Source organism: Notothenia rossii (genome assembly GCF_949606895.1).
Source record: "Notothenia rossii genome assembly, chromosome: 7".
Lineage (NCBI taxonomy): Eukaryota > Metazoa > Chordata > Actinopteri > Perciformes > Nototheniidae > Notothenia > Notothenia rossii.
In genome coordinates this window covers 78,324,394-78,342,463 of record NC_136905.1, presented here as the reverse complement: position 1 = coordinate 78,342,463, position 18,070 = coordinate 78,324,394, and the positions used below count along the sequence as shown (strand labels likewise).

The following is an 18,070-nucleotide window of genomic DNA, read 5'->3' as shown; positions in this document are numbered from 1 at the left end:
TTACTTAGTTTTAACAAAATGCATCTTTAAAAATGTAAATTGTAGACTAACTCTTTAAGTCACAAAAGAGTACAATTATTTAAAAAATTGTTCAATAGTGATTCTGAATATTACAGTTCTGTAAACTTCAACCGTAGAATGCTACTATATTATCTATATAATATACAGTAAATATAATATAAATACTGTTTAATACACACATAAAGCAATTTGTCTGCACAATGATTACTTTTACTTCTTATACTTTATGCAAATCTTGCTGATAATACTTTAACTTAAGTAAGATTTTGAATGCAGGACTTTTCTTGTTTCTTGTAATTAAGTATTTTGACAATAATATATTACTTTTACTCAAGTAAAGCATCAGAGTACTTCTTCCACCACTGAGTACAACATCTGAGTACTTCTTTCACCTGTAATTAAGTGGGACGTTTTGAATTCTTTGCAATGACATCTTTATAAACATTATAAGATAAGATATACTTTATTGATCTCATTTAAACAATGCATTGCCCCACAATGTGAAGATGAAAAGGAGTAGGCCTACAACATAAAAATACATAAAAATACAAATATAAACATCTCAAAATAGAAGATAAATAACAATACTTTAAAGTTAAATATATACATAATGACAGTGGAAGATATACAAGACTGCCCGTTAAATATTCACTATGGGGAATCTTGAGAACTCTGCATGGCAACTTTATAAACATTGTGGTAACTCTTGAAGTCTTTGCAGTGACAGCTTCATACAGTAGGATGACGTTTCCCTCGGAGTCACGTGACCCTTTTTTTAACAGTAAGTCCAACATGGCAGACGGAGTGGATCTTACGCGGTAACTACAGCAACATTTCAACTGGAACATACACTCAACACTACTCTGCTGCAACAGGACGTCAGCGATGAGGGAGAGACAGAAGAAAAAGAAGGGGAGGACGTGGGCAGAAGCCGCTAAAACGGTATTCTATGCGTCTTTACCTTCGTTTGTTGTGGTTGTTTCCCTTGAACGCTCCCACTTGTACAACTGTGTTTATGAGTTCATGACCTGCTATAGTCGGGATGTTGCGTGCTCCGCGCGAGGCCCTGTGTTGACGGTCAGACATTTGGAGCAGCGCTGTCACTAGGGCTAGTTAGCTGTCACCGTAAATAAGCACACATTGCACCGAGATGACGGTCAGCTGTCTACACCTAAGCATGTTTTTAAACCCCTTCTCTGTGTTGCGTCCACTAAACAAGGTTGACATGTTTGTCAGGATTCAAAGCGGATTGAAAGTAACCGTTAAGTAATCACGTCACAGCTGCGCTAGCCAGGTTAGCATGCTAGCTCCTGCTAAGTTCGTCAACAAGTTTGTGAGGTTCGAGCCTCAAATAAAACACCTTATGACGTACAATATCTAAGCTAAAGTAATTCCCCTGACATGATCCCAACTCCATGATATATCAGCGAGTTAGTATATTGCATGTCACGGTTTGGGGATTTGTCAGAATACACTGATGATTGTGGTTAGCATTGTAGCTATCTGTCTAGTGTAGCATGCCATCAACTACAACATATCAAAACTCCCAACAAGCAGTGGTGGAAAAAGTATTCAAATTTTACTTAATCAAAAGTAGAAACACCATGCAATAAAATACGTAGCAAAACTGCATGACAAGTAAAATGTCTTATTCAAAATGTTACGTAAGTATTACCAGCTTAATGTACGAATTACCCAGTATGCAGAATGGCACCTTTTTAGAAGTGTTGTGTATGTGTATTCTTTGTTTTTGACGAATACATACGTATATAAATATTAGATATTGTTGTTTATCAATGTTTTAGATCAGAGTTCGAACAGCACTGAGATTTCTTAGGAACACATTACTGCATCAAATACAAGCACATCTTCCTTTTTTGTTGAGAAAAGTAATGTTCAGATAAATGCAGTAGAGTAAAAAAGTTATATAATTGCCTGAAATGTAGTGTTGTAAAAGTATAAAGTTTCATTAAAAAATATGTTAATGTACTACGTTAAATCCCACCACTGCCAAATATGTCATAGTTAAAAAGTTATGTTATTGCTTATTTAGACATCTACTTTTAGTTTTACCCCTTAGTTGTTTACAGTATTTAGTTACATAACGCGGCTATTGATAATTGCTGTAACTAAGTTATTTTCAAAACACCCATTACTATTGTTGGAATGCGTATGCGGGGCTATACGAACAGTTGATACAAGAATGTACAAGGTGGGAGCAAAATAAAGCATCGTTGTGTTCACGTTTTTTACGAAGGCGTGACCGTTTCTGTACTGTTACTGTGTTGTGAGATGTTTCTATTGTCATGCTTCGCAGTTCTTTACATTTTCTACAAGTGGTCTTGCTGCTTTTGCTGTTCATGTCGTTACATAACGCAATGTTTCCTTGGATCACACTGCCCTAGCCATGTGTGGAAATTATAACTTTGTAGTTAGACAAACAGTTGATCCAGAAAGTGGAACAACATCCTAGCAGAAGATCTTAAAAGCAAAAAGCCACAATGTTTGTGTTCTTGATTATTCTGTGTATTGTACAGATGCTTTGTGTAAACCTTTTGGAAAGCCTCAGTATGTGAACTCTTTGGCTTCATGTTTTTATAACAACCACTCTCACTCACTGAACTCATCTGTGCTTTCTTTTTGCCCATAATTATCGTAGGTTTTGGAGAAATACCCTAATACGCCCATGAGCCATAAAGAGATCCTGCAGGTGATCCAAAGAGAAAGGCTTAAGGAAATAAGGTACATATGTTCCAGGCTCCGTAGCTTTACTGCGGCAATGCCTTTCGTAGGGGACACATTTTTCACGAGAGACATCACACAGCTTTCTCCATCTGTACTCGATTGCTCAAATCACATTCTTCCCTTTCCTTTGTTCACATGGTGACCATTATTCTACTCAATTAATATTTTCTTTCATTTCCTTTTTTTTCATTGTCACTGTTCTCATCCAGAAGGTAAGAAAAAACTAGCCCCCACCCCTTATCTTAACAAACTCACTGCCACTTAGTTCTGTTTTACCTTTTGCATGTTATTAACAATAACATGTCCTAGGTTCAGTTGCTAAAGACAGTGTTGGACTCCCTCTTGTATTATACCTACACCTGCTATACGTATCTATAGCCATGCATAACATACATTTACATTTTTCAGTATGGTACATTATTCAAAGTTCAAAAAAAGTAAATAATGGATACTGATGTTTTACTCAACACACAGTTACATGATATCATCCAAAGTATTTAGCGGGGGTGTACATTTAATGAGATAAATGATTGGGCTGGCAATATTGGAAGCCTAACTAGTGTAATTTTCTAAATACATAACAGATGTTACAATCTATGTGTTTTATCGCCTAACATTTTGCTTATGTACTTTATGAAGTTATAAACTCTATGCAAAACAACACAAATGTAAGTTGCATTAATGCTTCATTATGTGCCTCTAGATACATATTTTGCACATCTGCTGAAGCCTTATTGTGCACTCTTAATTAACTCAACTTTACAATAAAAGGTAAGCCGATTTTGTGCAACAGACATAATAATTCCAGACTAGTTTCATCCGAGATTATCAGGTCGTAACAATCTGACCTGAACTCCTACGTGTCCTCCTGGAGCATCATAGCAGTTTCTCCCCAGATATCAGAGCAGCCTTCACCCTTCTTACATCTTTCTCCCAGCTGTGTGATTTATTGCAACAGATGTGTGATTTGCGTTTTTCTCTCATGATACAGTGGAACCTCGCCGCTGGCATGTCTGAACGCAATGTTGCACACAAACTCTCGTGGGGATGAGGGGATCTTCTACAAAGTTCCCGGCAGAATGGGGGTCTACACTCTTAAGGTTAGTCTCACTATTGTGCTCTGTAAGGCTATAATTGTGACTGGGCTGCTCAGTAAAGGAGCATTCACAATGTCTACCTACTTAAGAAAGGTAAGAAAACATTCATTATAATATGATGACCAAAGATAATTATGTTTAAAATGTATTATACTAAAATGTGAATGCTTTGGTTTTGTTTTCAGTACGGGTTATGGTTAGGTTGATTAAGATGTTTTGGAATTTCTGCTTGGCTCTTCTTCTCCTGAATGTATAACATAAAGATAACACACTCTATGTTTTATTTTATGTAGAAGGACATTTCAGACGTGATGAAGGAGCTTTCTGAGGAGGACTCTGAGGACAGCAGTGACAATCTCTCTGACTCCCAAAGCACAGAAAACAACAGCAGTGCCATCGCTGGAGAGGGCAGGAGAGGGAGGTGGATGCGGAGAGGTACTGTCATTACTAACCGTTTGGACAACACTAAAACACTTAGGTCACTTATTCCAGTCGAGTTCACAGGCCATCATCTACAACAGTGACCACCAACTGGCGGCCCGCGGGCTAAATCCGGCCCGCCAGACATTCTCATCCGGCCCGCACGACAGGGGGGGGACTGTGGCGTTGGCGGAGTGGTTACTGTGTTCGCCCCCCACCCATTTTTACAAAGTTTCGTGAGTAAGGTGCAGTACCGGAGTCCAACAGAGAGGCAGCAGCTGCGGGACAGTAGACTGCGTACTGCGAAACCTTCCCTGCCTTGAAGAAGAAGTGATCCTTCGTTGTGAAAAGTCTGGTTAATGCGCTCCGCACTATAGCAGCAGCCCCGCTGCGACAGAGTCCAACAGAGAGGCAGGAGCTGCGGGACAGTAGCCTAGAAGCAGGGTTGGGTTGTAACGGAATATGTAACGGCGTTACGTAATCAGAATACAAAAATCAAGTAGGCTAACTGTATTCAGCTGGCGTTACATTTGAAAAACGAATAATCTGATTACAGTTACTTTCGTAAACCTGAAGTGAATACATTTTGGAATACTTATTGGAATTATTGGTGGAAAAGATTCCTCACAAAATGTAATCATTACTGGCAGAACTGTGTGCACACTGCACAGCGCTGCAGCATGTCTGAGTGAGAGAGAGATGCAGCGTGTCTGTGAGGCCCCGCCCCCGCACGCAGATGAGAGAGAGAGAGATCTCTTTTCAAATATATTGAAAGTTAGAAACGGAGATGGTTAGATAAAATGTGCAAGATAACGTTTATGTAGCATTTATTTATTGTCGAAATGATGACATTTATAACGGGATCAAATCAAAGTGAATGGCCTGCTGCTGCTGAATGCATGGGGCAAGTGACTGGAAACAGTTTTAATAGTTATTACATCGTTTCAGATAATAAATAATAATGATAATTCATTCTATTTAGGGGCGCCTTTCAAAGCACCCAAAGACACCTTTCAAAGCACCCAAGGACACCTTACAATTCATAACATATTCCAAGGAAAGGTTTTAAGACGGTACAAAGAATGCAGTCCGGGTGATGTTTTTTATGTGGGGTGCAGATGAGGGAGCTCTCCAGAATGACCAAGATGTTGTGTTTGAGTTCTTGATAAGCCATTAAAACAGTAAAATAAGTGTGTCCTGTTCACCAAAACATACCCATCTGTTATGGAAAAAGAAAGTATTCCAAAAGTATTCTAAAAGTAATCTGAATACGTAACTGTAACTGTATTCTGATTACTTTCAGAGCATGTATTCACTAACTGATTACATTTACAAAGTAACCCTCCCAACCCTGCCTAGAAGTGATCCTTTGTTAGCGTGAAGAGTCTGCTAAGCTTTATGCGGTCCGCAGTACCTGAGTCAGAGTCCTGCATCGGGTCGGGTATCCGCGGGTACCCGATGGGTGACCCGAAAAAAAGGTGATTTGTGGGTGGTATTTTTTCAAACGCTTTTTTCCTGGTTCGGTTCTGGGTAAAACAAAGATGATGCGGGTCGGGTTGCGGGTGTTGCATAATAAATATATTTAAATAATAATAATTTAGTTTAATGTTTAAATCCTCAGACCTCTCCCCCCCGCGGGACCGAGCATATTCATAACCTCTGCAGTGCATCTATCTGCTGCTGAGCGCGCCACATTCTGAATGGCTGAGGTGAAGCTCTCTAGCGGAGAATACAGCATTTTCAATAACTCTTCCTCAAGAGCGAAATCCAACGTCTGGGAGGCTTTTGGTGTCATCCTAGATGCAGAAAATAACCAACATCCCAGGCTTTTTGAGCCAAATATGCAACTGCGTGTGTTAATAATTGCACGTTTTCACTGCTTATATATATGCGGGTTCGGGTCGGGTTGCGGATCTTGTGCCGGCGGGTCGGGTCGGGTTGCGGAACTAATTGGTAATATGTGCGGGTAGCGGGCCGAGTTCGGTATTGCACGTCGCGGGTGCGGGTCTTGAAAATCAGACCCGTGCAGGACTCTGACCTAAGTGTGCTCCACTAGCCCCCCCCCCCTCCGACCCGCGATAGTGTTTATTGGATACATTTTGGCCCTTGGACAAATGTAGTTGGTGATCCCTGATCTACAATAACGCTTTCCCATTATTTAGGAATTACACATCAACATTTATATAAGCTTGAATGTATTTAATTCAGATGTGAAAAGAAAGTAAAGTAGTTATTTAATCCTTATGTTGTGTTCGGGTCTCCCGTGACCCGTTCCAAGTTAAAATTATATAATAACTACGCTCTAGTTTTTTGTATCGGAACAAGGCTTCATGATGTCCTCCACAACAGCTATATAAACAATACAAAACTGATTTTGACCTTTTTCACCAAGTCTGAAGGTCTCTTAAAAAAATAATTTGGTGTTCGGGTCTGGGGAGACCCAGCAGAATTGTTGTGGGTGACGAGGTCAAATTTGGCCCAATCAAGATTCATCTTTGACTTTAGACAATTTTTTTTTTAAAAGATTTTTAATTTTGAAAAATAAATAAATACATGTTCAAATAAGTATAGAAACCAAGTCGAATTTGTCAAATGTATTGAACTGGTGATCACAGTTTGAACAGTTGACAGCTGTAGGCCTACAGCTTTCATGCTTAAAACATAACATTTAAATTAAAGGGGATCATACACGAACAACATAACGGGTTAGGGTAACGTAAGCCTATCACAACAGCAGCCATATCATTAGCTAGAACTAGCTAGATCTGATGGATTTGGACATAAACGCGAGTGAAGTATGACCGAGAGAGAGAGATCAGCACCTGCAGCTCTGCCCGCTGTGAGGGACCGGTGAGCGGAGCAAAACACACCTTTAGACCTAACACATTTAGCTATGGCACTGTCGTATACATTGAATTATTCCATTTGATAATGTGTAATCAACTTAGGGACCCCACCCAAAAAAAAACATTCGAATACCTGAATAATTTCGAATATTCGATTAATCGTTCCCATCCCTAATATGCACTTGTGCAATATGTGGTGTAATGTGTTTTGGGGCCATAACATAAAATGACAACAAGATTGTACGGTTATGAATGCATTATAAGTTAGTTAAGATGTAGTTAAAACAATATTGGATGATAGTCATTTTTTTTGTGTGTTTTGGACTGAGATAAATCATGAGTCAAAATTGACCCGCGAACACCATGAACGGTAACAGCTTTGGAACACAACACAAGGGTTAAATGTAGGAAAGTCTGAGCTAAATGATCCTGGTGGTAGACTAATTCCTCAAGCTAACCAACATTAATTTGAAAGCTCTGTTTAGAGTATTAAATGGATAAAGCTTCTTTCTTTTTGTATAATTGTCAGTGCGGTTGAACAATCATTCAGGCAGCCTCACTAGAAACAAAACAATAAGAAAGGAACGAAGCTCTGCTCATTAGCTGATTTCCAGTGGTTGGTTATCAGTAATGACTAAGATAGTTAACGCCCCTTCGCAGCTCTGGTTAGAAGTCATTGCGGAAACACAGGAAACCAGCTGAAGTAGCATCAGAAGAGGCGAACGCGCATTGCATCGTGGCCTCAAGATAAGGCTTGGAATACTCTGAGCATCAGACATGATGAAAGCAAGAGGTGGGTTTTTATCTTTGTATGTTGTTCCAATAATGTCTTTTGTAATTGTAGCAGAGAGGCTGCAGGCTGTACACACTATGGTCACATCACAGCAGCTTTCTCTCTTTGGGGTCAAATCATTGCTGTCTTGTGAATTGCACACCTGATTGCACCGGATTGCGTGGCAACTTTGCTGAATGAGCCCTTCTTCGAGTAGCAATTATTTTGTTTTCCTCAGGCTGTGCTCTCACCGACTTTCATTATTTCTCTCTGCCACTTGTATATTTTAAGTGACTGTTAAAGCAGGAAACTGTATTTTCTCAGCGTGGCCCTAACCACTTCCTCATTATGCACAAGTTAGGAGCTGCCAAGCAAATAACCTTGCTTTATATCTGAGTGGGAGGCCTCAGATATCGTTTTGTTTTTAAATGCAGGAGACACAAAGTCAAATGCAAATGAGGTAACATTGAATAATAAACAAATAAAACTGGTACATTATGTAGAGAAGGCGTGGTGATAGAAATGTGGAACAGAGAAGTTGTTGGGAACAATCAGATGTTCAGCTCATTTCTTGTAATGTGATATCTTAGCGAGGTAATGCAATCTACTTCTTTGTGCAATGTATTGGATTCAGTTTCATCAACACAAAGCACGATGTGACAAAGTCTGTACACCACCCTCGGGAAGTGTATTTTGTAACATCTGTTTGGTGCTTTTGTGTTTGCAGTTCCCTCCAAGCTGCAGTCACAGCCGTCCTCTCCGCAGCCTCGATGCTCGTCGCCTTCTGTCCCCAGCGGTAAACTCATCTCTCCCTCGCAGAAGCACAGCAAGAAAGCTCTCAAACAGGTACCACTGGGTTTGCTATTCTTTGTTCTTTTAATTTCTTATTATGTTAAAAACAGCTTCTAACTATATTCACCATTTGTTCAAGCATGTGTCAGATTCTAAACAAGTTCCTGCCACACCCTCATGCTCACAAACACCCATACAAATCCCTTCTACCTCACACTTTAACACACATTCTTGTTTAGTAAAGTAATATATTTTGTATTGCATTTGTATACCAAGTGTATAGCATTTAAAGGAGACTACTACACTTAAATCTAAAAACAGTAATGATCTGAATTTGTATTTCACACCACTCACTTACACTTTTCTGCAGACACTTTTTTTGCTGACGCGTTTTCATTTAACGTGTAAACAACCCATGTTGGCGTGTCAGCAGGCGCCGACTATATTTCCATTCCCCGCCTGTAAAACATCTTGTGCTAATTATTTAAAAACAATGACGCTGCTGGAAAAATGCCTATAGCTGGTTTTTCAGTATTAATGTGCTCATAATCCACCCTGTTACCATAATCCACATCTTTCTATTGGCGGCTTCGTGCCTTTTGTGTTCAGTTTAAGTAGATTTCACTTGATTGTAATTCACTCCATCTGTGCTGGTGTGTACTTTGCGGCTCTGTAAGACCAATTTGTGTTCCTTTTATTGGGCGTGGATACAACAGATGAAGCAATTTTACTGAAATAAAAGTGCTGGAGATACTTATTGTGTATTTGTATTCTGTGATTCTGTTTCAATCAGCTGAGTCAAAGCACAGTCACTCAGCGAACTGTCTGCTTCTTTAATCCGTTGACAGTGTGTTTTTGAGTTGATCAGACTCCTCGACAGATTTGATTCAGGCTTGTTTTATGCATCCTATTTCATTGCAGCCCTGTCATTTAGCGGTTATTTAACCAGGCAAGTGGCCCCGGGGGAGTAGTTGCAGGAAAGCAGAGGGTTACTCACACTCTCTGTTTCTCATTCTGCGGGCTATTTATTCCCTTCTTATTGGACTTGTTTTTCAGGCCTTGAAGCAGCAGCAGCAGAGAAACCAGCGCAGACAGGTGGGGATGCCAACCACCTCCAGTCCTAGACTGCTTCTGAAAACCATCAAAGATATGGCTGACAACATTACTACAAAGACCGGTAGGTGGCAGCTATTATACTGTCAAATACAATTTAGAATTACACTAGTAGTAGTCACATGGGATATTTCATGCATGATATAACAAAAAGGTTTGATGATAAAGGACTGTAACTGATACAGATCTTAGGTATTGTCCTGATAGATTTACATAACGACACAACAAAAGACATCATCTAAACATGACTCCTTTATTTGGCAACTTGAGTGTGAGAGTTAGATCTCTGACATGCAATTACTCTTTTCCCTCTGTCATCACAGACTTATGCCACCCGGTTGTCCCCAGGAAGGTTTCTCAGAGGTCAGGCCGCCTTAGTACAGGTAAGTCACACTTCTACTTATATTCAACAGATTGGTTTGGAAAACTCAAAGAAAAGGGCTTGCAATAACAAATACTAATCCAACACTCCTATGCTAATATCAAGTATTGCCTGTGTGCCAAAGCCTAGCATAGCATATTCCTCTTTTCCATAGTCCTCCATTGCTATCTAAAAATGTATAAACCCACAACGTTGCAGTGAGACTGCAGTCTATTGTGAGTCACTGGTACAATGTCCTGTTGCTGTATACTCAGTGGTGCGCTCAAAAATGATTCATCCACAGTTTAAAATAATCCACAACAAAGTAACTGCTTACCGTTGTAGGAATAGCATTTACTAAAAACGACATCACCCAGCTGTTTTAGGACATTTTGAAGCCCGGTGTATTTTCATGGGATTTGTTGACAACAAGAAAACACTAACCTCATCCAATAAAATAATTTAAAATAATCGCTGAAATGTATTTCTGCCTTCTTGCTCGGACATAGATAGATTGAACTGCTATATTTCAAAAATGCAAAAGTTTCCCACATGAGCAAAACAAAAAAGTTATAAAGAAGAACAAATAATTTGACTGCTTGTGAGAGTGAGCTACTCTCTGTTGCAAGATCGGCATATTTCTACATTGCTGATTCTGTCTTGGCTTACATCTGTTTCCTGTTTTGTATCGCAGGGCAGTTCAAACGCACCAAGTGTAACATTGATGTGGAAACCCCAGACTCCATCTTAGTTAACACCAACTTGCGGGCGATCATCAACAAACACACCTTCTCCGTCCTGCCTGGAGACTGCCAGCAGAAGCTGCTCAAACTCCTGCCTGAGGTGGATCGACAGGTGCCTCGAAAACTATTCTTACTTCTCATGCTTTTTGTTGCATTATCTAGCACTAAATGGAGAGAGTCTAATATATTTGCATGTCATGTCAGTATTTCCCACAGAATTTGATTCTATTTGTGGGGGCACCGCACCCCCCGGCCCATGCATCCACTCAAATAAGAAAATACATGCGAGTTCATGGCTACTGTAGACAACGTTCTTGTTGCTCTGTGTTGCGTTGTTAATGAGTGAGACACACCGGAGTTGAGGATCTGTGGGGTTTATTCTCCCAAAAATATAATTTACAATTTAGCAGACGCCTCATTCCAAAGTGATTTACAATGACCAATTACAAGGCCATTCTCCCTGGAGTAACTGAGGGCTGAGTGCCACAAATAAATCAATGTATGGGAAACACTGCCATCTTTCCTGTCAATCGTTGCACGTGCTGAATCACAGAAAATAGTAGAAAACATGCATGTATGTACATTTTAAACACAGTTCACTTCTATATAGCTACACTGGTGTTTAACTCTATCACATATGGAAAGAATAAGCCGATGTATTGATGGTGATTGTGTTGATGTTATTCATAACGATGTGCTTCTTCTCCCCAGGCTTGCATTGACGGCCTACTGAAGGTCACCAGCTCTGCCTTGAACAACGAGTTCTTCACATCAGCGGCTCAGTCGTGGAAGGAGCGTCTGGCTGAGGGTCAGTGCAACTGTTCCCACTGACAATAACTGCATTCACTTCATGTTCAAAGAACTGTTACATCACCAAGGTTCATTGCCACTTCACAGATAGTATCATTTTACTTTTAGTTTATTATGTAACTTCTTTCTCTACAGGGGAATTCACTCCTGAGTTGCAGCTACGAATGCGGCAAGAGATCGAGAAGGAAAAGAGAGTCGAGCACTGGAAGGAAGCCTTCTTTGAAACTTATTATGGTGAAAAGTGAGTTCTCCTCTATGATCATTTATTTATGCTCTTCTGATTTAGCTTTTAAAAAAAGGCCTTTTTCTCTTCAGATTTCCCAAACACTAAAAGACAGCTCCTTACTTATCTCAAGGATTTTTCCCTCACTTCATCGACACTATTATATATCTAACTTCAGATATGGATTGCTATTACATTGTGGTGTGTTGTAGGATCCAACCCCACCCCCATCTCACGTTACAGGAGTCATCTCATCTCAAGTTATTTCTTTTAGGGTCATAAAATTACATCATGATGGATTAACTCCATTTTTTTATTTTTCAAACGTCATACTGAGGCTACTATGAAGGTTTACAATATGTTTGATTTATTTAAATAAATACACACATTTCTGTAAATCCAGATCATCTCGGAAACACAACTAGTTTAAAAAAAAAAAAAAGAAGCAATCATGAATTAAGCTGTAATGTTTTTCTTCTGAGATCTATAAAAAAAACATTATAATAACTCAATTGTCCCGTCACTTTCAACATAAAACCTTTTTTTGTTTTATAAAATGTCTGAATCCCTTTTTAGCAAAGAAGACATTTGATTTCAGGATGTATGACTTGTTCTTCCTTTCTCCCTCCCTCTTCTCTCCCTCTGTGTAGCTCTGGGCTCAGCCTTGAGGAATCCAAACAGCTGACAAAGGCTGATGTGAATCAGGAGTCTGCCAGGCCCAAGCCCCCCCGCCATCAGAAAGCAGAACCTGCCACTCGAGCAACGGACGATCCCAAGGGCACCAAGGACAGCAGCCGGACTGATGCTGCTGCTGCTGCTGCTGCTGCTGCTGTGAGGGACGTGAAGCCAACTAAAGAGCCTGTAAAGCTGCAGCCTGCTCAGAGAGAGAAAGTCTCCACCTCAGAGCCCATGAAGACACGGCGCTCTCAGTACGCTGAGGATTGTCGGTTAAACGCAGCAGCACAGTCGGCTCCAACACCTGCAGTGAAAACACCAGAGGTCGAGAGGCAGGTGGAGAAGCCGGCGGAACCGGCTGCGGGAGGCTCTCTGCCTGAAAAGAAGCATGAAGAGGAAGTGGAGGAGGTTAAAACTGAGCTCCCGCAGTCGCCTGTGGACGAAAGCCATCCACCACAAAGTTCAGAGTTGAAGGAGGATCAGCCGGCGTCTGTGGTTAAGCCTGCTGAGGAGATCCAAGCGGTCATCTCTGAGCCCAGGGGCCCCTCAGAGCCGCAGAAAAGGAAATCTCTCAGTGAGATTGTGGAGGAATTGACGCCGGAGAAAAGACCCCGCATGTCCTCAGTCTCCTCAGTGTCTTCAGTCTCCTCTGTGTCTCCACCAGCTTCATCCATCTCCAGCCCTGCTACACTGACCCCGAGTCAGAGGGTTCCACCACTCAAGGTAGGAAAACTGTTTGTGGAGCTTCGTTTCGTCTGTGTCTTTTGGAGTCAAACTAAAAACCTCACCACTTGTAGGCTTGAAAGACGGCTCTGACAGTTTTACAATTGTTGACAACTGAAGTCAGCTTAGATTAATTTCTAAGACAGTCATGGCAAAAAGATGTCAAGAATCATCAAAATGTCCTTAAGGAATGTTTCAAAGGCTTCTCATTTCTCTGCCGTCAATCTTTATGCTCGACACGTTGTATAAGCTTCCACAAAAAAATATTTTTGCGTTGTAAGAAGTGATGTAGAGACACACGAGTAAGTTAACTTAGCTATGCAATGTAGATTTTTTATCATTTCTACTAAGACTTTTTTTTAATTTAATTGTATATGCTTATTTAAAAATCTCCTTTTCTTTTTCTTTCACAGATATCAGTGTTACGGATTCTCCCGGTTCCTTCGCCCCCTAGCCAGGACCCCCCCAGGACCCCCCTCCCGACCCCGCTCAGCAGCCCGGGCCGGACCGGTGCCCGCACTCTGGCAGACATCAAAGCCAAAGCTCGGCTCGCCCGGGTGCAGCGAGCAGCGGCGGCCGCAGTATCGTCAGCATCCAGGGGGGCGGTGCCAGGCCCGGGGCCGGGGGGGGGCAGTGAGGATCGAACACAGCCGTCACCCAGCCCCTCCCCAACTTCCCCTCAGGCTCCAACCTGCATACCAGCCCCGATTCAGACCAGTACACCTCCCTCTCACCCACTTGACTCTTTTACTCTGCTAAGCCCAAACCGTTCTCCACCATCCTCTGTAAGCAACACTGATGAAAAACTCAAAGGCCATCCTGCCAGTTCTGTCAGTGCAGGACCCGGGAGTGATCAGAAAGATCCCCCTACACCATCACAGGAGACCCCGTCACCTGCTGCATCTTCAACCAAGAACAACTCCTGTATCCCTGCAAACAACCCGCTGGTCACTCAGCTCCTGCAGGGCAAAGACGTTCCCCTGGAGCAGATCCTCCCAAAACCGCTCTGCAAGTCTGAGGTGAAGACGTCGAGCGTACCCTCGGGCAGTAAGGGGAAGCCGCTACACTCTGCAGAGCACAGGGCTGATAAACTGATGACCCAGCCGTTCAGTGCAACAGGACGAACAGGAGTTTTCTCAGAGTACACGAGACTTGGGGAGCTTCCTGATAAGGAGACTCAGGAGCAGATCCTGCAGGCTCTGATGCAGAGGAAGGCTCCGCCCAGCCAGCCTTATGTTGGCATAGGGCCTCAGTATCCTCAGTACAGAGTCCATCAGCTGGTGCACGCAGAGGAGCGTCAGGACCAATCCAGGATTTCTGTAGGGTTTCTGGGTCGTAGGAAGATGCCGAGGCCTGCCATGACGGGACACTACCTGCTCAACGTGTCCACTTACGGCCGAGGACCAGAAGGCAGGAGACTGCAGCAGTCTGTCATCCCTAACACGTCTGTGTCCGGTTTAAAAAGGGAGAGCACAGATGGAGAGGAGGCGGCTAAAGGAGAAGAACCAGCCTGGAAGTGTTTCTTTCCGGCTTCTGGAGTTAAAACAGAGCAGCACAGATTCTCTATCACCAAGTCTGACGAAGCAGCAAGCGTTCAGCACTGCTCTGATGTAAAGACTGAGCCGGGATCAGACCCCAGTGCAGCCGCCAAAGACACCATCCCTTTTTCTCTATCACACCGAAGGAACCTAGAACTCTGCAATAGTAACCAAGGAAACTCTGAGCCATATCTTTCCCAAGTGGACCCCAGTCACCAGCGGCAGTTTCAAACCCAGCGGACGCTCGATAATCAGGAAGCGTCGCGCTACGGCGGCACTATCAGCGTGTCTGTACCTCACACCGGCATCGGCTCCTCCACCGTCTCCTCAGACGCTGACGGAGGCGGCGTCATGTCCTTCTCCGTGACCGTCACCACCATACCTGCCGGCCACCAGGGGGAGCCCTCCTCGGAGCAGTCGTTCATCGAGGGCTCCAACATGGAGGACGTGCAGTCTAAGTGCTACTGCAGACTGAAGGCCATGATCATGTGTAAAGGATGTGGAGCCTTTTGCCACGATGACTGCATCGGCCCCTCCAAACTGTGTGTGTCATGTTTAGTCGTACGGTGAAATTAATAATAAGTACAAGGGTTGATTTGTATCGAAGCATTCAGAATCAATATACAATCGCTGCTGGTGTGAAGCAACACTCCAGAAAAAAAACAACCAGCATGAGGTCGCTGTTGGGAAGGCAAGGATTTACACTGGATGGTCTTTCGTTTCACCAACATCAAAGAAAAGTTGTTTCCGTGCCGTTTTTTGGTAGAAATGTCAATTCGTTTTGATTCAAATCAGTAGTCTGTCAGACGTGCGACGATTATGAAATCTGGCAGTGTTTGCACTCGGATAGGATCGGTGTGATATATTTTTTTAAATATATATATTATATATACGTGTAGTTTTTAAAAACAACAAGGGAAAATGAATGTTGCTATTTTTGTAGAACATAATGACTGTTGAATACTAACACTTTTTCTTATTGGGCCTGATCAGTTATGGTTTAAGGCATAAAAAGGGTGCTAATGATAATCATTGCTTGTAGAGTACCTCCTGGCATTTATGCACGCATGGCAGGCAAGTGCAACTCACAGTAACTATTTTATATATAAACTGAACATTTATTACTGAACATACTCAGATATAAAGGTTAGAAAGATCCTGTATCGTTTTAGAAATGGAATATAAATAGAATTTTAATTAACTTGTAAGGATTGCACATCAAATCATTTTGGATTTATAGAAACTATGTACAGCACTTGCATTCAAACATCATTTAACATAAACATGTCTATATGTTCCTTCTGGTAAATTCAGATTCCAGGTTGAAGGTCTAACGTTACTTCCTGCTGTGTGTACCTTCTTCATTTTCTCCCCAAAATAGCCGGTTAGTAGATATTGTCTCCTGTGAGCGGGGGCTTGAGGCTTGTATGTTTCTAATGACAGATCAGCAATGGCAATCAGTAAAGAAAACACTCAAGGCAAGGGGAGAAAATAAGAATCATTTCGTTTTTCCACTGTAAATATCTGCTTATTTACAGTATATGCCTACATGTAGAAATGATTTTATTTGTGCAGCACACGTTGCTTGAGTATATCCTGTTAATTACATAATCATTTGTACTGTTGAAAGAGAACAGCACGTTGTTCTTAAACGCTAAATGCTTTTTCCAGAAAATGATACAGCATAGCATGCTGTCGTTCCACAAATATTTGGAGGTACAATATGACACCGTTTAACAGGCGGATGAAACACTTAAAATGGCCGTTTTCCAGAGTATTTGGAGAGTTACCCTCAATATGAATGTGGTATATTGTCAGCACTAAACAATATTTGATCATAATATTATACAATGATGTATGTGTGTGATGTATAAGGACAGCCGCATTACTACTTAAGCGCTCACTTTACTACATATTTAACTGGAAAAAGGCCGGTGTTAAGTATTAAAATTGTTTTTCGGCTGCTCATGATAATTGCAAAGTAAGACGCATCACCTTTGTTTAGAAATGTCCTGGAGGTGCAAAGTAGGCCTGTTTTTAATAGCAATTATTTCTAAGGTAATATGCCAAAGTCACCTTTTTAAAGAAAGTAATATAGTAATCATAAAGTAATATATTTTAATGAATATATTTTATATTAACAAAAATCTATTTGCTAATTGTTTTTGAATCAACAGGGTATTTACTATAATAATAATAATAATATATTGGCTGTCCCTGTTTCCTATATTGTTTGTGACAGACCACCATGCAGAGAATAACCAAGTATCAGTACTCTGTATGGCCCCGCTTTTTGCAACGGATCTGTTATTGGTCTATATTTTTCCATAGAGATGTTGTCATATGTATGTGTACCCTTTTAGCTGTCTACATTTGTGTCATTTTATCATGAAAACAAAAAATAGAATGTTTTTAAAATCACCATTTTTAGGTCAGTGGATGAATTCAAGTCCATTTTTTGTATGTATCTGTTATTAAATTGGGGGTAAAATTGTTTTTAAAACTGTAGGGCTAGAATCAGACAAGGTTTCCACATATTTAGCATTTCACTATAAATGGTACCAGTGTTTGATTCTGTTAACACAAATTGTATTTATCCCCCATACATATTTAGGCCTTATTTGGTTGAATGTGATGTTTTGTATTTGGGGGGCTGGATTGCACTGCAAAAATAATTAACAAAAACAATCAATCACCCTGAAAGGCAGCTGAAATCTTTGTTAATGAGGACTGAAACTCGAGTCAGGCAGCGGCCCCCTCCCTCACTGAAGTTACCCGTCGTGTGTTTTCAGACGAGCAGTTCATAAAGAAACGCCTGTCATGTGTCATGGGCAATCACCACCATTTTTGAAACGTCACGTTTATCACTAGGTGAATTTGTTTAATATGTCTGTGTCAGTTTGTCTCCATTTAAACTCCGGGTGAATGTAATATAGTAATCAGCACTTGTAAACAAAGTGTATTTTACCAGAAGTTATAGACTATATGAATAAATAATGAAAAGTATTTTGTCTTGAGTTTTCTGTTGCTTGTCTCCCACGATGAACTCTATGAAAACATTGTTGGCACTGTGGTTCTGGGAGTTCATTGTTTCACAATAGGAAATGTTTCTTAATCAGCTATACATTTCTGTTTCAACTGCATTATTAAATATCTGTTTCAAAGGCACAACCATGGCAATATAAATAGAA

At 41.1% G+C, this 18,070-nt stretch overlaps 1 protein-coding gene across 2 annotated transcripts; it reads left to right on the top strand.

Annotated features, from left to right (window-relative positions):
* The first annotated feature begins 795 nt into the window (after window positions 1-795).
* On the top strand, window positions 796-17,885 carry asxl2 (ASXL transcriptional regulator 2). Of its 2 annotated transcripts, XM_079640676.1 has the most exons (12): window positions 796-963; window positions 2,681-2,763; window positions 3,758-3,866; window positions 4,157-4,298; window positions 8,629-8,747; window positions 9,750-9,870; window positions 10,130-10,189; window positions 10,862-11,022; window positions 11,622-11,718; window positions 11,856-11,961; window positions 12,594-13,341; window positions 13,755-17,885. In XM_079640676.1, exons 1-12 carry the CDS (start codon window positions 907-909, stop codon window positions 15,447-15,449), a joined length of 3,498 nt encoding a protein of 1,165 aa, XP_079496802.1. In that variant the 5' UTR covers window positions 796-906; the 3' UTR covers window positions 15,450-17,885. The 2 variants fall into 2 exon arrangements, with proteins under 2 accessions (XP_079496802.1, XP_079496803.1); XM_079640677.1 differs by lacking the exons at window positions 796-963; window positions 2,681-2,763; window positions 3,758-3,866; window positions 4,157-4,298 and adding an exon at window positions 7,007-7,922.
* The last annotated feature ends 185 nt before the right edge of the window (window positions 17,886-18,070 follow it).